The sequence below is a fragment of the Geotrypetes seraphini genome, chromosome 12, assembly GCF_902459505.1.
Source record: "Geotrypetes seraphini chromosome 12, aGeoSer1.1, whole genome shotgun sequence".
Classification (NCBI taxonomy): Eukaryota; Metazoa; Chordata; class Amphibia; order Gymnophiona; family Dermophiidae; genus Geotrypetes; species Geotrypetes seraphini.
Genome location: NC_047095.1, coordinates 24,212,667 through 24,232,107, shown reverse-complemented (window position 1 = coordinate 24,232,107; position 19,441 = coordinate 24,212,667). Strand labels below are relative to the sequence as shown.

The 19,441-nt window shown below is 43.7% G+C and overlaps 1 protein-coding gene across 1 annotated transcript in view; it reads right to left on the bottom strand.

The window, feature by feature from the left end:
• Positions 1–19,441, bottom strand: part of TGFBR3 (transforming growth factor beta receptor 3) — a 323,902-nt gene that overhangs the window by 220,268 nt on the left and 84,193 nt on the right. Inside the window, exon 2 of the mRNA XM_033916770.1 lies at positions 3,773–3,957. Within this exon, the coding sequence (XP_033772661.1) occupies positions 3,773–3,957 (185 nt within the window). The remainder of the gene's footprint in view (positions 1–3,772; positions 3,958–19,441) is intronic.

Here is a 19,441-nt window from a genome sequence, read left to right as displayed (position 1 = left end):
TGCGGACTGAAGTGGGGGATGCAGCAGCGGAGACTCGGGAGGTGTAGAAAGGACCTATCAGGGAAGAGGGTGCGAGGCGGACACACCAACGTTTTAGAAGGATAAGGATGGAAAAAAAACAAGGGAAGATGCTGGACATGGAGGTTGTTTGGTAAAGGAAAAAAAAAGAGAGACATGAAGTGAGTAGGAAGACAGGTGGGAGATGCTGGACACGGGGTGGATACAGTAAGAAGAAAAAGGAGGTTCTGGATATTGGAGTAATAGGTAGATAGGGGGCATGCTGACACAGAATGAGGGAGAAGGAAAAGGAAGAGAAATGAGAGATACCAAGTCCATGGCAGGGAGGGAAAGGAGATGCCAGGGCATGGAAGGGGAGGGAGAGATGCCAGGGCATGTGGGGAAAGGAGTCAGATGCCAGACCATGGGAAAGGAAGGAAGGAGGGAGTGAGAGAAAAGAAGGAGAGGAGATGCCAAATAATGGAAGGGGAGGGGGAGTTGGAAGGAGAGGAGAAATATGCCAGGGCATGGGGGGGAGAGAGGGGAAACAAATGCCAGACTAGAAGGAGAGGAGGTGGCAGAGCATGGAGGGAGAGAGATGCCAGGGCATAGAGGAGGGAAGGGAAGGAGATAGACGCCAGACCATGGGGTGGAGTGGGAAGGAAGGAAGGAAAGAAGAGAGATATTCCAGAGCATAGGGAGACAGAAAAATTGAGAGGGGGTGAAGCTGAAATGAATCATGTACAAAGGAGACAGTTTATGGAAGGAGCATAGAAAGCAGGAAGATACCATATGGAAGAGAGAGAGAGCGGACACTGGATGGAGAGGGCAGAGAATAGAAGGGGCGAGGCAGAGATGGAAGGGGTAGAGAGAGTGGGACAGACACTGAATGGAAGTGTGGGGGATAGGAGGGACAGACACTGAATGGAAGTGGGGGGCAGACTGAATGGAAGTGGGGGGGGGGAGAGAGGGAGCATACGCTGGAAGGAAGTGGGGAGGAGAAAAAAGGGCATATGCTGGATTGAAGGAAGAGGATAGAGTTAGATACTGGAAGGGGTGAGGGAAAGAGGTGGAATCTATAGGTAGACACAATGAAAGAGGGAAATTGAGGACTGAATAGTAAGAAAGAATTTAGAAAGAGGCAGAAAATAAATTAAGAATAACAGGAGGAAGGGAGCGGAGAGAGAGATGCCTAAGCAGGGGGGAAGGGGAGGAGGCAGATACCAGTCCTGGGAGGAGGAAAAGAGGAAGGAGACAGATACCAGATCTGAGGGGGACAAGAGGAGAGAGATTTGCTAAAATATGCTGGGAGAGAGGAAAGCAAAAAAGAGGCAGAAAAAAGAAGGGGGTTGTAAGCAGATTAGAAAGACTACAGAGAGAAAGGCCTGGACCAAGGGAAAAGACAGGAGGCAGATGCAGGACTATGGGAGGTTCAGACAGAGGGGGGGAGAGACCCTGGGGAAGAACAGGGAGATTTAAGATCATAACAGAGGAGGGAGAGAGAGGGAGACCTGGAACAAAGGTACAAATAAGAACTGACACTGGATCTGAGGAGGGTAATAGAGGAAAAAGAGAGAGAGACCTGGACCCAAAGGGGATGGGGCTGGATTGTTAAAGAAATGTTGAATAAGAAAGAAAGAAAGATTGGATGCACAGTCAGAAGGAAGTGCAACCAGAGACTCATGAAATCATCAGACAACAAAGGTAAGAAAAATGATTTTATTTTAAATTTAGTGATCAAAATGTGTCTGTTTTGAGAATTTATATCTGCTGTCTATATTTTGCACTATATTTGTCTATTTTTCTATAGTTACTGAGGTGACATTGCATATTTTAAAGTAATCTGCCTTGACATCTTTGAAAAAAACCGAAACTCGTAAATGATAATTAACATTTTCTCTGTGTACAGTGTGCTTTGTGTTTTTTAAAAAATTTTATGTTTACCATTATGAATTAATAAGATAGTGTGTACATGAAAAATGAACGGAAGAAATTGGGGATGGGGCTAGGGTGGGATTGGGGCGGGGTTGTATATTAATAGATGTCTCGTTTTGATGAAAAAAATAAATGGTCATGTTAGGTAAGGAGCTTGTTTGAGTGGGCGGGTGGGCAGATGCCGTTTCCAGCACAGGGGTGCCATGCCGGTTCTCGGGGAGGCGTTCACTGGTGGGGGGGGCTGCGATGTCAGTTAGAGCGGGGGGGGGCTCGTTTATCGGGACATGCTCGTTTTGCGAGTTAAGGTTTGCGGGAGTGTTTTGCTCGTCTTGCAAAACACTCGCAAACCGCGTTACTCGGAAACTGAGGTTCCACTGTAATTTATTTCTTTCATAGGTACTACTTGCATAATTAGATTGTGAGCCTGTTGGGACAGAGACGGAAATTCAAAGTACCTGTTTAGATTTTTGGCCATTACTTAAGTCAATTTAATTGTTTTGTAAATCACGTCAAATCCTTTGGGAGATTTAGCAGTATATAAGACACCACATTAAATATTTTTTAAAAATTTACTGAACCGCGATAGCAGTTATTAGCGCAGGGAGCCGCACTGAATGATCCGCGTTGCTCCTGACACATCTGAATATCAGGCCTTAAGAAAAATCCCAAAAAGAACGTTTTGATTGGTTTAAAGCTAGCAATATACTAGTTAGTAGAGCAAGATTATTCCACTGCTTTTCTATCTGCTCCTAGAATTTCTCTCTCAAATCTCCAAGAGTGAGGCATACTTAAAGTAATTATAGTCTACACAAGAACTGCTAGAGTCAGCAAGACTTGCTATCAGAATTACATTCACCATACGTTAAGAATCAATTAAATATGTATCACAGCGGTTAAAAGAATCTGAACTTAAAATATTTGTTTATAGCAACAATGGCAGTCAGCCCAGGTATTAATGCTAATTTGTAACACATTCAGCTTGAAAATCCTACTATAAAACCCACTAGCTTTGTTGCTGCTAATCTTGGAGAAATCTGTTTTCATGTATACCAAGAGAGGTGCACATTTACCTTTATAAAAAGGCTATCTGCAACCAAGTTCCCTTCTCAAGGGTCCTCAGCACAAAAAGAACACATTTCTCCCAGGTTAAGGTGACAGTAAAAATACCGGAGACCTCATCCAGACAAATATTCAACCACAGATGATGCTTTGCAGGATCAAACAGGCCAGCTCAATCAACCAATCAATCAATATATACAATTTGGGGTATTTGCCAAGAGAGGAACATTTTCAAAGCCATTTCAGTGTGTAAAACATCATCTATAAAGTGCCCTCCTTCACTAGGTTGTAAATACACATGCTGTTGTACTTTCAGTTATATTTAGAGAGATATGTTCAAAAACAGATGCATATATCCATAGGCACTTTGAACCAATGGCAATTTTTTTTAAAAAAAGAATGTCCACACTTTCATTTTGAAACTTGGTGCAAAGACCATGGGCTCCTTTTATGAAGCTGCGTTAGCGGTTTTAGCGCACGCAGCTTTTTAGCGCGCGCTAAACCCGCACTACGCGGCTAGAACTAACGCCAGCTCAATGCTGGCGTTAGCGTCTAGCGTGGCCGGAAGTTTAGCGCGCACTATTACGTTAAAACGCTAACGCGGCTTCGTAAAAGGAGCCCCATATTTAAAATGTAGCTGTGGACTTTGTTCCCTAAGTAGACCGCCTGAAAATTTCCTCAAACACAGCATCCTAAGGGTTCCTGTCTTGCTCAGGCTATCAGCTGCATAGAAACCAAAGTTCCTTCTGTCACCATGAAATTTTGGAAAGTTTCTCTTTACCTCCTTGTCACGTTGGCAAGAACTCTCCTCGCTGCATTTCAGATTAAGGATGTGCACCTCCTGGGGCTGGCTTGCAGTGCCTCTACTAGCACAGCCCGACAACACCGTGAAGCTCTCCAGCAAGGCTTGAACAGGATGGGAGTTGTCGATGGGCGACAACACACACTCCATCTGAGGCAGAGGACCTGCATGAAAAAAGCAAAGAGAAAAAAAAAGCATCAAGCATGTGGCGTAAGGATAAGGTTCTAGCAAAAAGCTTATGAGCTAGGCCAGTGGTTCTCAGACCTGTCCTGGGGGGACTCCCAGCCAATCGGATTTTCAGGATCTCTCATTCATGAGAGAGATTTGCATACAATGGAAGTGACAGGTATGCAAATCTGTCTCATGCAAATTCACTAGGGATATCCTCAAAACCAGACTGGCTAGGGGTCCTCCAGAACAGGTTTAATAACCATTAGTCTAAGCCAATGGTTTACAATCCAGTCCTGGATCCAGTCAGTCAGGATTTTAGGATATCCACAATGAATAGGCAGGAGAGAGATATGTGTGTTCTTTTCCACTGCATACAGACTCTCATTCAGATTCAATGCATATCCTGAAAACTCAAATAGCAGGGGATCTTCCAGGACAGATTTGGAGACCCCTGGCTTAGGTTTCTATTTTATTTAATTTATTTTTTTTAAAACCTCTCTTTGTTTCTATTTATTTTGGTTTAGTTTGTATGTTTATTTGTTTTTATATTTTAAAAGACATTTTTTTCATGATGCAAGAGGGTACCACAGCCGTTCTTTACAAGAGGGGAAAAAAAACCCAAGCATGTCAGGGTCAAACATTTTTCCAAAACAAAAAGAACGAAATAGTCGCATCTTTGAAGTGACATGGCTAATAAACTATTCAACTAGAGCAATGGTCTGAGAACCAGTAAAGTGCAGTTCAAATCCCACCGCAGCGCTTTGTGATCTTGGGCAAATCATTTAACCTTTCACTGCCTCAGGTACAAACTCAGACAGTAAGCCCCATTGGAGAAAGGAAAATACCTACTATTAATGCATCTTGTGCTGTAACTGAAAAAAGCATGAGCTCAATCCGAAATCCCTTCCCTTCAAGGTCAGGTCAGCAGCTAAGAGCAAGGATATTAATCGCCAGATGTTTCTGCAACCTCTTGAGTGAACAGTATTATCTGTGCACTGAGTCAGCAATATTTTAAGACCACACGCCAAAAAAAAAATTACTCACAGCAATGTGGCGATGTCATGGGGAGTTCCCACTAAGAAGCCGTCACAGGATGACCCCACCTTCTTAAGAGAGACTACTGGGATCGATTAAATTATACTTTCTGGTAGGAATCTCTATGCCACACTTTTAAAATGGAACGTATGATGGCCATACAACCGGGACATTATAGGAAATTTATGGAAGTTTGGGAACCATTGACAAAATTCTGTAAGGAATGATAATTGATCTTATTTTTGGCCCTTTCAACAAACACATCCAGGGTGGGAGGGCAGAGGGGGAAATGCACTATTATTTCAAATTGGGAAAGATTATTAAAAGATTCTATGGCTTTATGTTTTCTTGTTAATTATTGGTTGGGTGGGAGGATTAAAATGATTGCTCATGTATGTCTATAATGTATGAATGTGCTTTTCTTGGTATTATTATATGTATATATATTTGTGTTTTGCACTATTGTTGTTTGGAAAATCAATAAAGATTTTTAAAAAAACCAAAACTGAGTAGGCCTCTCCCAAGCAGAGCCATCCATGCACGAACCCAAACTAACTTCTTCCCACCACACTGTACTCTCTTGAAGGTTGGCGCTGAAAGTAATACCAAAACTTGCAGGCTGGCTGAGCATCACAAGATCAGCAGTCAGCTTGCAGGTTTGAAAACTGCTAGAAGTGCTGGCATTCATGAGAGAATAATGTTCAAGCCAAGAGGGTACTTTATGCCAGAGGTTGCTGATCTACACTGATAACAGGTAGTTTTTGCAAGGCATGGGTTATGTTTGTTCTTATTTTATCCAGGGTCTTGCATAGCCATGTGCCTGATTCTGAACCACATTTTCTGCTTTACAAATTCATTTTCTAGTGCAGAATCACTGGAGTGGAACAAATTAACTGTACCTATGAGGCTGATTTCAGACACTAACATTTCAAGAAGCTTTTAAAGACACAGCTGGTCACAGGCTTTTGGGAGCTAGACTTTTACTGATAGAGACTGTACAGGGTAGGATTCAAGCTTACTGCTTTTAATTTTTAGATATCATCATCGGGTTGCAGCAAGATTTTTTTGTGACATTTCTTAAATTTTTGTTTTATTTATTCTTGATTTATATGTTTTTATTGCAATCTAGATTTTATTTTATGTTAGAAATAATTGGGTATGTGATATGGAGGGGCATTTTTTTTTTTTTTAAAACATCTATGTCCAACTTGGACTTTTCAGCTGAACATCCAAAGTTGGAGAAACAAAAATGGCCATTTTCGAATGGCAAACTGCTGGACGTCCAATTTTTTTTAGTTTTTTTTAAATTGTCTACTAACCCGCCTTGGCCACCAGGACATCTAACTTTATTCCCCATTTTTTATTCCAAAAAACATTCAGGTTGGAAACATCCTAATCCTTGACTATTTGGAAGTAGGCGGAGCCAGCATAGTAATGAACTGGCCACATAGACTTCCCGACAGAGCAATGGGACACCTTAGAGGGCACTGCTGTGAACATCATATAAAGGGTCCAGCTGTATACCTCACTATAATCCCCTTATAATTTATGGTAAGCCCCCCAAAACCTACTATATCCTCTTGTGGACTACCCCAATTGTACCTTTATGGCATATAGTAGGCTTTGGGTGGGCTTAGACATTCAACCATAAATGTAGTGATTAGAGTGTCTTGTGGACCTAAGGCCTCCTCTCTATGGTTCATTAGCCCACCCATTAGGCTACTTAAGACACCTGTTAGCAGCTCTACTAGGCCTCCCAGATGCTGCTGTTTTAGAGACAGGTATGTACCTTTTTGTTCTTATTTTTTGTGTGGTGGAAGGGGGGTCAGAGAGCACTGGGGGAGTTTCGTACAGGATGTCTTGCAAAACCTTTGAGACTACCCAAAGCCTGCCCATAAAATGCCTCCACCCCACTCATCTTGGCTCTGAACACTCAGAGGCTGGAACACCTCGCGAGACGTACAGAAAGACAGTTTCTATTATCGGCACTTGGATGTCGAAGTGCCGATTTAGGTTGCTTTTTGGGCATCTATGGTTTTCTTATTATGAGCCTGATTGTATTCTACCTAGATCTACCGAAGATTGCCGGCAGGAGGGTGCCCAACTCTTCCTGCCGGACCCCCCAACACCCCCCCTAAGATCGTCGGCAGGAAGGTGCTCAATCCTTCCTGACAACAGAACCCGCCTCCGACGATCGCCGGCAGGAAGGTGCTCAGCCCTTCCTGCGGACAAAACCTGCCCCCCCCCCCGGACGAACACGGCAGGAGGGAACCCAACCCCTCCTGCCGACCCCCCAATGGCCCTCCCAACAATTGTGGCAGAAGGATGCCCAACCCCTCCTGCCAACCCCCCAATGGCCCTCCCAACAATCATGGCAGAAGGATGGCCAACCCCTCCTGCCGGACCCCGTCCCCAATGAACTCCCCCACACGGGAACCCCCCTTAGACTTACTTTCTCAAGTTGGACCAGACGGCTCCTCGCACATCCGGCTAGCAGGCCCGCCTCCGTCCAAATGAGGCGGGCCCATCCCACCCCTGCCCAACCCACAGGATCCTAGGGCCTGATGGTCCAGGCTCCTAAGGCCCCTCCTGGCAATCTTAGGGGGAGCCGTTGAGGGGGCCGGCAGGAGGGTTTGGTCACCCTCCTTCCACGATTGTTGGGATGGCCATGGGGGGGTCGGCAAGAGGGGTTGGTACCCCCCTGCCGTGATTGTCGGAAGGGCCTTTGGGGGGGCCGGCAGGAGGGGTTGGGCACCCTCCTGCTGCAATCACTGGGAAGAGGGGAGACTTGTGGCCGTAGGCGCGACCACTATACTAATCATGGCAGGGAGACCCTTGCCGCGATTAGGTACAGCGCCCGCATCTACTTACCATGTAGGCCAGCATTTTACTAGCCTACATTGTAAGCGTCTCCTGTTCTGCTAGGGAGATGCGTAGGGCCGCCTAGGTTCGCTTAAGGCTACCGCCTAGTCTTATGTGAGCTTAGGCGGGCTTGCGGGCCTCTCTAGGCTCCCTGGAGGAGCCTTCAATATAGGCGGCCTGCCTGGGGAGCATTTTTTCTTTTTTTTTTTTTAAAGTGCCTCCCGATTGGCTGATTAGACAGCTGTAGGATGACTACAGCTGCCTACATTCGGGAGCACTTTGCAGAATCAGGGTATATATATATATATGGGGATATATATATATGTGTGGGGAGATATATATATATGTGTGGGGAGATATATATATATCTCCCCACACATATATACATACACACTTAGGCTTGAGCACTTAAGCCAGCCAAAAAGCTGATGCAAAGGCTCACGTCTAGTTGCCACACATGGGTATATAATGCAGGGTTGCAATTCCCAAAAACTAGTCCTGGAGGAATCCCTGCCAGTCAGGTATAAGGAGAGGAATGGCCAGTAGGAAGAAGGAGATGATAATGCCATGGTATACGGTAAGTCTCTGGTGAGGTCCCATTTGGAATAGTGTGTGCAATTTTGGAGACCACACCTTCAAAAAGGTATAAATAGGACAGAGTCAGTCCAGAGGGCTGCTACAAATTTGGTTAGTGGTCTTTGTCATAAATCATATAGGGACAAACTTAGAGACCTTAATATGTATATTCTGGAAGAAAGGCGGGAGAAAAGGAATATGATAGAGACTTTTAAATATTTCCGTGGCATTAATGTACAGGAGGTGCGTCTTTTTCAAATGAAGGGAAACTCCAGAAGGAGAGGGCACAGGATAAAGTTAAGAGGTAATAGGCTCAGGAGTAATGTAAGAAAATACTTCTTTACAGAAAGCGTGGTAGATGCATGAAAATCTCACAATGGAGGTGGTGGAAATGAAGACTGCATCTGAATTCAGCATAGCATGGGACAGGCATGTGGGATCTCTTAGAGAATGGAAGAGATAGCAGATGTTATGGATGGGCCATTTGGCCTTTATCTGCTGTCATGTTTATATGAGAGAAATTTGCAAGCAGTACAGTAGTAGTGGTAGAATGTAAGATATGCATATACTTATACAAGAGTACTTAAGCAGAGTTTTGGCTTGTATGCTTATATGTAGAGTTACCAGATTTTCCGTTTGGAAAATCCAGACCCCTTAGACCCACCCTTTGCCCTCCCAGTTCCACCCATCCCCGCCCCATCACACCCCTGTCCCGCCCTAGCCCTACCCCCTGCTGCCTGCTCTGGTCGGGCAGGAGGGCATGCACGCATGCAACGTGCTGATGTCGTGCACGTGACATCATTGCGTTGCCCTCCTGTCCAAAGGCGATTTTGAGGGAGGCTTTTCAAAACCTGAATAACGTGCTAGATTTTGAAAAGCCGTCCAGGGAAATCCGGACATCTGGTAACCCTGCTTATATGTGCCAATATTAGTCACTAACACGTGTAAATGATGCATAAATATTTGTGCCTTCTTTATAGAAGTGCACTAACTGAAATTACCAAGTGTCTAAATTCAAGGCCTCTTCAAGTCAGTGGCCCAGGCAAGATGGCTCGACCAGCCCAACCTCTGATAGCCTGTGGATTCAACCCATGAATTAACTAGCTTTGTGTACCAGCAGAATATATAGTCTTCCTAGTGAACCACCCCAATACCCCACAATTTTCCTGGACTGCTTTCACAGAAGAATTAAAAGCTTTATGTGGTGGCTAAATCTCCCCATATGTTAGGAGTGCTGTGCAGCTGCCAGGCCTCAAAGTTTCCTTACAAAGGTTTTAATAAATGAAGGGACAGCCATACAAAGCTGAAGTGTCCACAGTAATAAAAGAAAAAAAGGCCATGGTTAAATGATAAAGCTATATAGTACTGGAAGACTAATGTAGACAAAATCTGTGAGTTTTATAGTGGTTATGAATCTCAAATGAAATATTTGAAATGTGGAAGTTTAAAGTGGTATGGAAGAATTTACCATATGTTCTAGCTATATTTTTTACCCCACATCTGTTCCATGATGCCTTTCATGCAAGGAAGGAGAAGGAACACACTCTATGAATCTTTTACAAGGAGAATACAGGCTTGTGAAGACCTTCTCAACAGTGGTTCATATTTGAGAGTATGGGTGATGAATGTAGAGGAAGGAATAGAGGCTGTTGAGTTCCATACTGGAAATTTCTTGTCCATCAATCCAAAGTAGGCAAACCACTGCTGGGCGGTTTGGATGGATCATTTTGAGTCTTCATCTACCATCTTTTACTATAGTACTGTATTTTGCTGCATACTCCGAGTCGTTATCCTAGATCTGTAATTCCAAAACATCTTAGTAAGTCAGTTTTGAAGGGTAAGAAGGAATCATTCCAGCGAATTAGCTTTTCGGCAAATTCGAGATGTACATTTTTGGTGTTACACAAGTAAGTTGTGTTTGTAGTATTGTGTATTCAGAGCTGGTTACTGTTCTGCTCTCAGCAGTCTTGCACTAGTTTATAGTACAGCCCTAAGATGCGTTTAATGTATTCTCTCTTCTCATGGGACTTTATGCTGCAGCCTTAGTGTGTGAGCACAGCATTGTGTGAAATGTAGTTTCATACTTACTGCAGCCACTCCTGCTTACTGTACAAGATTTGTTTCTACTGATATTTCTCCTAAGACTCCTTCCCTCTTCCTCTCATCTAAACTTGGGTTCTTTGTCTTACTGCTGTACTTCCTGGTCTGCTCTGTTACCTGTTGCCAAGCTCTGTCTCTATTGGCCTCTCCTGTGGGCATTTCTTGGGTGCTTCTCCCCAAGTACGGTTTTAATATTAAGACGGGTATAGAGAGGGCTCATTCAAAAGTAAAGGTTCTAGACTTTTTAAAAAACTAACTTTAAATGGATGGGGGATTACGTCAAGGAATTGTTGCCAGTTAGGAATGTCTAGAAGGAGTAGAAATGCAGTGGGCAAAACTGAAAGGATTTATTATAAGGGCGACAAACCTTTTTGTGAGGAAAGTAAGAAAAATAAGAGGAAGAGGAGGTCGCTTTGGTTCTCAAAAGCAGTAGCTGAGAGGGTAAGGAATAAGAGGTCAGATTTCATAAACTACAAAAGATCGCAGAAAGAGGAAGACAAACAAAAATATCTGAAAAAGTTAAGAGAGGCTGGTCGAGCAGTCAGGAAAGCAAAGATACAAATGAAAGAAAAAATAGCAGACATGGTAAAATGGGGAGACAAGACATGTTTTAGATATATCAGTGATGGGAAGAAGTAAAAAAAGTAGCATCGTGAGACTCAAAAGTGAAGGGGAAGAATATGTAGAAGCTGATAAAGAAAAGGCTGAATTACTTAAATATTTCTTCTCTGTTTTCATGGCTGAAGCGCTGGGAGCAGGACCGCAGAAGACAAATGCGAATAGTGATGGAGAAGTGGTAGATCCTTGATTGATTTTCAGAGGGTTGTGTTACTGAGGAGCTAGCTAAATTAAAGATAGAGAAAGTGATGGGGCCGGATGGTGTATATCCAAGGGTGCTGAATGAACTTCTGGTGGCTCTGCTGACTGACGTTTTCAATGCTTCTCTAGAGTCGGGAGTAGTACCAAAGGACTGGAAAAGGGCAAATGTGGTTCCTCTACACAAAGATGGAAGTAAGGAAGAAGGGAATTACAGGCCAGTAAGTATGACTTCTATAGTAAGCAAATTAATAGAAACATTTTTAAAACAGAATGGTGAAGTTTCTGGAATCAGTGGATTACAGGACCAGGGGCAACATGGATTCACTAGATGTAGGTCTTGTCAAACCAATCTGATCAATTTCTTTGACTGGGTGACCAGAGAACTGAATAGAGGGAGTGCACTAAATGTGGTGTATTTAGATTTTAGCAAAGCCTTTGACAGTGTTCCACACAGACGTCTAATAAATAAACAGAGTGCCCTCGGGATGGGCCCCAAAGTGACAGGCTGGGTCAAGAACTGGTTGAATGGTAGACAACAGAGGGTAGTTGTTAATGGAGATCGCTCAGAGGAAAGGGATATTACCTGTGATGTGCCTCAAGGTTCTGTTCTTGGACTTGTTCTTTTTAACATTTTATATGCGATATTGCTGAAGGGTTGCAAGGTAAGATTTGCCTCTTTGTGGATGATGCTAAAATCTGCAATAGTGTAGACACCCCGGATGGGGTGAATAACATGAAGAAATACCTAGCAAAGCTTGAAGAATGGTCTGAAATTGGGCAGCTAAAATTTAATGCTAAGAAATGCAAGGTCATGCATATGGGCTGTAAAAACCCGAAGGAATGGTACAGTTTAGGGGATGAAGAACTTATGTGCATGACAGAACGATGGAACTTGTGATTGTATGTCATGATCTCAAGGTGGCCAAACAGGTTGAAAAGGTGATGGCAAAAGCTTGAAGGATGCTAGGGTGCATAGGAAGAGTAAGGAGGTATTGATGCACCTGCATGAGACCTCATTTAGAATATTGTGTACTATTCTGGAGATTGCACCTTCAAGTGTGGTACAGTGGTTAAAGCTACAGCCTTAGTACCCTGAGGTTATGGGTTCAAACCCACGCTGCTCCTTGTGACCCTGGACAAGTCACTTAATCCCCCCAATGCCCAAGGTACATTAGATAGATTGTCAACCCACCGAGACAGATAGGGAAAAATGCTTGAATACCTGAAAAAATTCATGTAAACCGTTCCGAGTTCTCTTGGGAGAACGGTATAGAAAATTGAATAAATAAATAAGATATAAAAAGGATAGAGCTGGTCCAGAGGAAGGCTAATTTGGTGCATGGTCTTCGTTATAAGGCATATGGGAACAGACTTAAATATCTCAATATGTATACTTTGGAGGAAAGGCGGGAAAGGGGAGATATGATAGAGATATGCACGCATGAGTCAAGTTTCTTTCATTTGAAAGGAAGCTCTGTAATGAGAAGGCATAGGATGAAGTTAAGAGGCGACAGGCTCAGGAGCAATCTAAGGAAGGGAGGTAGATGTGTAGAACAGTTTCCTGGAAGAAGTAGTGGAGACAGACAAGAAAGCGTGGTATAGGCACATGAGATCTCTTAGAGAGAGAAAGAGATAATGGTTACTGTGGATGGGGAGACTAGATGGGCCATTTGGCCTTTATCTGCCATCATGTTTCTATGAAATTCTTTTGTCTCAACCCCAGTCACATGTATAGCTCCATCTTAAGCATATGGCTGCAACTCCAGCAAAGCACCAGTGTTTTTACTTTAATCTACCCAGCTACATGCAAGAATCATTCAACATTTCATTCCTGAAACTTGGAGCACCTTTCTGCCTACTTCCTTTCTGCCTTCATTCTTCAAAATCTACAACTTCTCCAGCTGCAACATCTAGGAGATTCACCAACTGTGAGTAAATCTACTTTATTTGCTCAATAAAATTATAAGGACTTGCCTGTGTGCGCGTTGGGAATGCTGAAGTTTAACTTTCTGTTGAATATACCTCAGGTCTACTGAGAGAGTTCTGACTGAAGCAGCTCAAGTTATACGACTACAAAACAGTTACCATATGGTTGAAATTTCTCATAAGTACTGGAAATCTAGTAAACCAAATTTCAGTGAAATCCATGCACAGGGAACACCCCAGATATATATGCACAGATATGGTGACAGAACTGCTGAAACACTCTCAAAATAGTCATGCACGATCTTACAAATAGATTCAAAACAGATTTATTGGTTCAATGTTTAAACTCTTCGGTGTTCCTTTTAAACACAGATGCTGAATATCTGGGTATACAGCTGGCTGCAGGAGTTATTTGAACAACAGCTATGTTCAGTGCTGATATCCAGGGAACTTAGGATATAGTTTTCTCTTCTATGTTATTCAGATAGTTTTTGGATAGCAGAACTGAATATCACTTCTTTAATCTAAAATTGAAATTTTTAAATCAGAAAACCCACACTTTGCGTTTTCTGGCTTTTAAAGTTTCAATTTTGGATTTAAAATGTTAGTTTTCTTTGCATCTTTAGGGCCTGATTATAAAAACAGCATCCCAACTGGAGGCAGTGTAAGGTGTCTAACAGACAAATTGGGATGCATGTTTAGAAAAAAAAAAACGTGGTAAAAGATGCCTACAATGTAGGCATTGTTTGCATGCATATGGCGATGTCTAGGCATGCCTACGATGCCTAAGGCCAGCATGAGGCAGCTCTGCATGGGGCAGGAGCGCAGGAAGATTGCTCCTGTCTCAGCCCACTGCTGGGCCACCAGGGATTTGAAAGGTATGCAGGGGAAATGGGAGGGAGGTAAAAGCTGTCACAAACAGCTGGGACAGGAGGGATCCCTCCTGTCCTGGCCCATCAGGTCTTATGGCAGGCATGGCGAAGGTCTGCAAGACATCGGGAGGGAGAGGGAACAGGGTACAGAGCCTGGAAGAATATGAAGCGAAGGGGGACAGGGTACAAAGCCAAGCAGAACAGGAAGAGGGACTGGGTAAAGAGCCTAGCAGGTCAGGGCAATTGAATATTACCACCCCCACCCCCGGTTTATATTCAAGTCAACCGTTTTCCTCCTTTTTAGGGGGGAAAAGGTTACCTCAGTTTATATTCAGGTCGGCTTATATTTGAGTATATACAGTAAAAGCTGGAAGTATCTCAGGCCTGTGAACCTTTGTGATTATACAACTGGAATTGGTGCGACTCTTGATAGAGATCCTTTCCAGCACAAAGTAGTGGCTATCTGGCTATGCTACTGGCATTAAGGAGAACTACTACTACTACTAAAATGATAAAGGGCATGGAAAACCTCTTGAATGTGTACAAACTAAAGAGTTTCTTGCTCTTCAGCTTGGAAAAGAGATGGTTAAGGGAGGGAGGGTTTGAACCCACCACCTCAGGATGCTGAGGCTGTAGCTCTAATCACTGCACCACAGTAAGCCAATCCTAGCCATCTCCTCTCCCCATAGCTAAACTACAATCAAAACAGTTTATATATTTTAGACAGGCACTTCTTTTGAATCTGGGGCAATGAAGTGTTAAGAGATTTGCCCAGTCATAAGGAGCTACAGTGGGAATCAAACTCGCACCCTCAGGGTGCTGAGGCAGCTGGCTCTAACCACCAGTCCACTCCTAACTTGCTATCTGCAGTGGCTAAATACTGACTCAATTAGGTTTAATATTTATCCACCTTGATACTCTTCGAGCCTTTAATGCTAAATGATCCAAACCGCTAGACCAGTAGCAGGTGTCATTTCAGAGAAAATTAGTTTAAAAAAGTTCCCTCGCAGATCATATTGCTTTTTCTCTCTCATTATGGTCTCCCTCCCTCCCTCCCTCCAGCTATGGAAAATATCATTCTGAGTCATCATCCCTTTAGGGTTTAAAAATAAGCATAAGATCGATCTGACCCAGTAGGCTAAACATGTCCTCCCCCCCTCATTCCTTACCACCATCCAATACCCTAGAACCCCATTTCCCCTCATTTTGTTTTCATAACTAATAGTTCAGAATCAGTGTTCCCTCTAAGCGGGCGGGTGTTGTGAGCAAACTTTTTTCACTGTGAGCTAAAAATATCGGGCGCCAGCAAGTTATGAGCCAAATAAATATGTTGCTTTCTACCACAGAACTTCCTTACGTTTGTATGGAATCTATCCCCTTTCAACTTTAGAGAGTGCCCTCTCGTTCTCCCTGCCTTAGCTACTAAGTCTATTCCCTTCAGTACCTTGAATGTTTCTATCATGTTCCCTCTCAATCTCCTCTGCTCAAGGGAGAAGAGGCCCAGTTTCTCTAATCTTTCGCTGTACGGCAACTCCTCCAGCCCCTTAACCATACGTGACAAAAAATCAATTCATGTAGCAAATGCTACATTTATCTTTTGGCATGGCCCATCATGTAGCAAATGCTATAACTGATGGGCCATGCCAAAAGATAAATATATATATACTAAAAAATAAAAAATAAAAATAAATATATACTAGGAGTAAAGGGGCATGCAATAAAGCTTTTAAGTAGTAGATTTAAAACAAACCTGGGAAAATATTTTTCATTCAACATGTAATTAAAAAAAGATTTGGATAATTTCCTTAAAAAATCTGCATGACATTATTAAGATGGACTTAGGAAAGCCCACTGCTTATTCCTAGAATAAACAGCATAAAATCTGTTTTACTCTTTTGCACTGTTGTGCTTTCAGCAAAATGTTTTAAACACAAAAACAGAAAATCACATGCACAGGCATTAGGTCACCCAGGCATCTAGAATTAGCAATCTTGCACAGCCAGCCTATGATTGACAGGAGCTGCCAAATCACATTGAAAAGGATGATAAGGAAGGCAGATAAGAGATGGTGGAAGGAAGACAAAACGAAAAGGCAAGAACAAAACTGAAGTAGAAACGAGCCAAACATACAGTATAGCATACAAAAAATGTATGTTTTCCTTTGGCTTCCAAAAACTGATTGGCATCCAAGTTCCCTAAAGTTTCACACAGTCATCTTCTAATAATGTCACCATATACAGTTGGCTTGCCAGAAATATGTTTAGGATGCCACTGCAACTCTACCAACAGCATATTAACTTAACAGTGTAGCTTCAAAATAACTGCATCTCTATCCTTCCCTCCCCCCTGTGGTTTTTAGCATATCTCTCTTCTCATTTCCTCCACTCAGATCTGATCATTCTCTGCTCTCTCTTCCCTTTTCTTCTCTGGTCTTCCTTCTCTATTTTCTGCCTCCATCTAAATTAAATTCTTTCTTACTATTTAGTCCCGTTTCCCTCTTTTCACTGTGTCTACACACAGCTTGTCAGTCACCCCTTTCCCTCACCCCTCCATTATCTTACTATTTTCTTCCCCCTTTATTTATCTCCTCCTTCCATCCAGTATGTGTTCTTTCCCCACTTCCATTCAGCATCTGCTCTCCCTTCTCAACTGACATCCATCTGCCTTCTGCTCTCTCTCCCTTCTTCTCACTTCCATCATCTGTCCCCTTCTCTCTCTCTCTCATCTCCTCCATTCCATCATCTGCCCCTTCTCTCTCTCTCTCTCTCCCCCCCCAACTTCCATCATCTGCCCCCCTTCCCCTCACCTTTGTGGGTCACTTTCTTTCCCCTGAGGGTGGCTCATGTCACAGGGGAAGCTTTGGCCGAGCAGAACCGCTTGATTGACAGTGGAACTTACTTGATTGATGTCGATGCTGGGGCCCGTTGCCGTTTGAAGGAAAAAAAAAAAGGTGGAAAAAAGGAACCTGTAAAGGCGAGAGGAAGGGAAACCTCCAGGACAGCTGCTTTTTGCCCTCCTTCAGCGGCCCAAGAGTTCAGAACAGCAGCGGCAGCTCTGTATGCTTTTAACTTCGGCACAGAGCTGCCCCTAATCAATAGTTTAGCGCGGTTTCATGAGGCAGCCTCGGGGCCTTTGATAGCCGGCCCGCTTCGATGATGCGATGTGGGCCGGCCTAGCAAAGGCCCCGAGGCTGCCTTATGAAACCGCGCTAAACTATTGATTAGGGGCAGCTCTGTGCCGAAGTTAAAAGCATACACAGCTGCCGCTGCTGGTCTGGAGGTGCGGAGACAAGGCAGGAGGCAAACGCGGTGGAAGGCAGGAGTCCCGGCGCAGGCAGGAGTCCCGGCACAGCGACTACAACAGGAAGTTGCAAGTCAGCTGACGCCGGCCTTTCGTTGCGGCGGGGACCGAATCCTTCGCGGACCGGCAAGATTTTGTTTGCGGACCGGCGGTTGAAGAACTGTGCTCTACACTGTGTGCGCTGTGACGAGAAACTTGTGCGCTGCGAGGTAATATTTTGTGCGCCAGCGCACCCCAGCGCAGCTTAGCGGGAACACTCACTTTCAGATCCCCCACATGGGCAAGTTTATCAATGATCAGCATGTTTCTTCAGCAAGTTTCAGGCCTCATGAAAATAAGAACATAGGAACATAAGAAATGCCTCCGCTGGGTCAGAACCGAGGTCCATCATGCCCAGCAGTCCGCTCACGCAGCGGCCCAACAGGTCCAGGACCTGTGCAGTAATCCTCTATCTATACTCTTCTATCCCCTTTTCAAGCAGGAAATTCTCCAATCCTTTCTTGAACACCAGTACCATACTCTGCCCTATTACGTCCTCTGGAAGTGCATTCCAAGTGTCCACCACACGTTGGGTAAAGAAGAACTTCCTGGCATTTGTATTGAATCTGTCCCCTTTCAACTTTTCCGAATAGCCTCTTGTTCTTATATTTTTTGAAAGTTTGAAGAATCTGTCCCTCTCTACTCTCTCTATGCCCTTCATGATCTTATAAGTCTCTATCATATCCCCTCTAAGCCTCCTCTTCTCCAGGGAAAAGAGACCCAGTTTCTCCAATCTTTCAGCGTATGAAAGGTTTTCCATCCCTTTAATCAGACGTGTCGCTCTCCTCTGAACTCTCTCGAGTAACGCCATATCCTTCTTAAGGTACGGCGACCAATATTGGATGCAGTACTCCAGATGCGGACGCACCATCGCCCGATACAACGGCAGGATGACCTCTTTCGTCCTGGTTGTAATACCCTTCTTGATTATACCTAGCATTCTATTCGCTCTCTTAGCGGCCGCTGCGCACTGTGCCGTCGGCTTCATTGTCATGTCCACCATTACCCCCAAGTCCCTTTCTTGGGTACTCTCATTCACTAACATCCCTCCCATCATATCATTCAATAACATCCCTCCCATCATATAGATTTTATTTATCTCCCAATTTTATTTTTGTGACACACATTGAAAATATTTGATATTGCGTGTAAATCAAAATTTTAATAAACTTGAAACTTGTACCTCGGGTTTCTGCTTCCCACCTGTAATTCTTTACATTTCTCAAGTTGAACTTCATCTGCCATCTCGTCGCCCATTCCCCTAGTTTGTTCAAGTCCCTTTGCAATTCTTCGCAGTCCTCTTTAGTCCGAGCTCCACTAAATAGTTTGGTGTCGTCCGCAAATTTTATTATCTCACACTTCGTCCCTGTTTCTAGATCATTTATGAATATCTTAAATAGCAGCGGCCCGAGCACCGAGCCCTGAGGAACACCACTTGTGACCCTCCTCCAGTCCGAGTGGTGGCCCTTCACCCCTACCCTCTGTTTCCTATCCGCCAACCAATTTCTGATCCATCTATATATGTCTCCTTCCACTCCCATAAGATTCCCTCTTGAAATAGTTACCGCAGAAGCAGTCGTTTGTCTACAGGAAGAACTCCCTATAAAGACTACCTCAGTAGAATGATTCTATTCAGAATGCCTAGCATATTTCTCTTTGTGAGGATGGACAAGTTACTTGTTGGAAATGGAATCCATGGGGGCTGGAATTGACTTATTCTGCCAATTCTTTTCCCTGTGTAGAGCTGAGTTTACCTTAATTACACACACAGTGGTTAGAGCAGTATATAAAGTTTCTCTTTATCTTTCAGAAAATGTATCCTGGGGGTAACCCTGATTGTTACCACGCTCACAGTGCCAGAATAAACATGGAAAAACTTAACTTCCTACTAATGTGTTCAGTTCTTTTTAGATAGGTTTGCTTCAGCACTCGACAGAGGAATGCACCC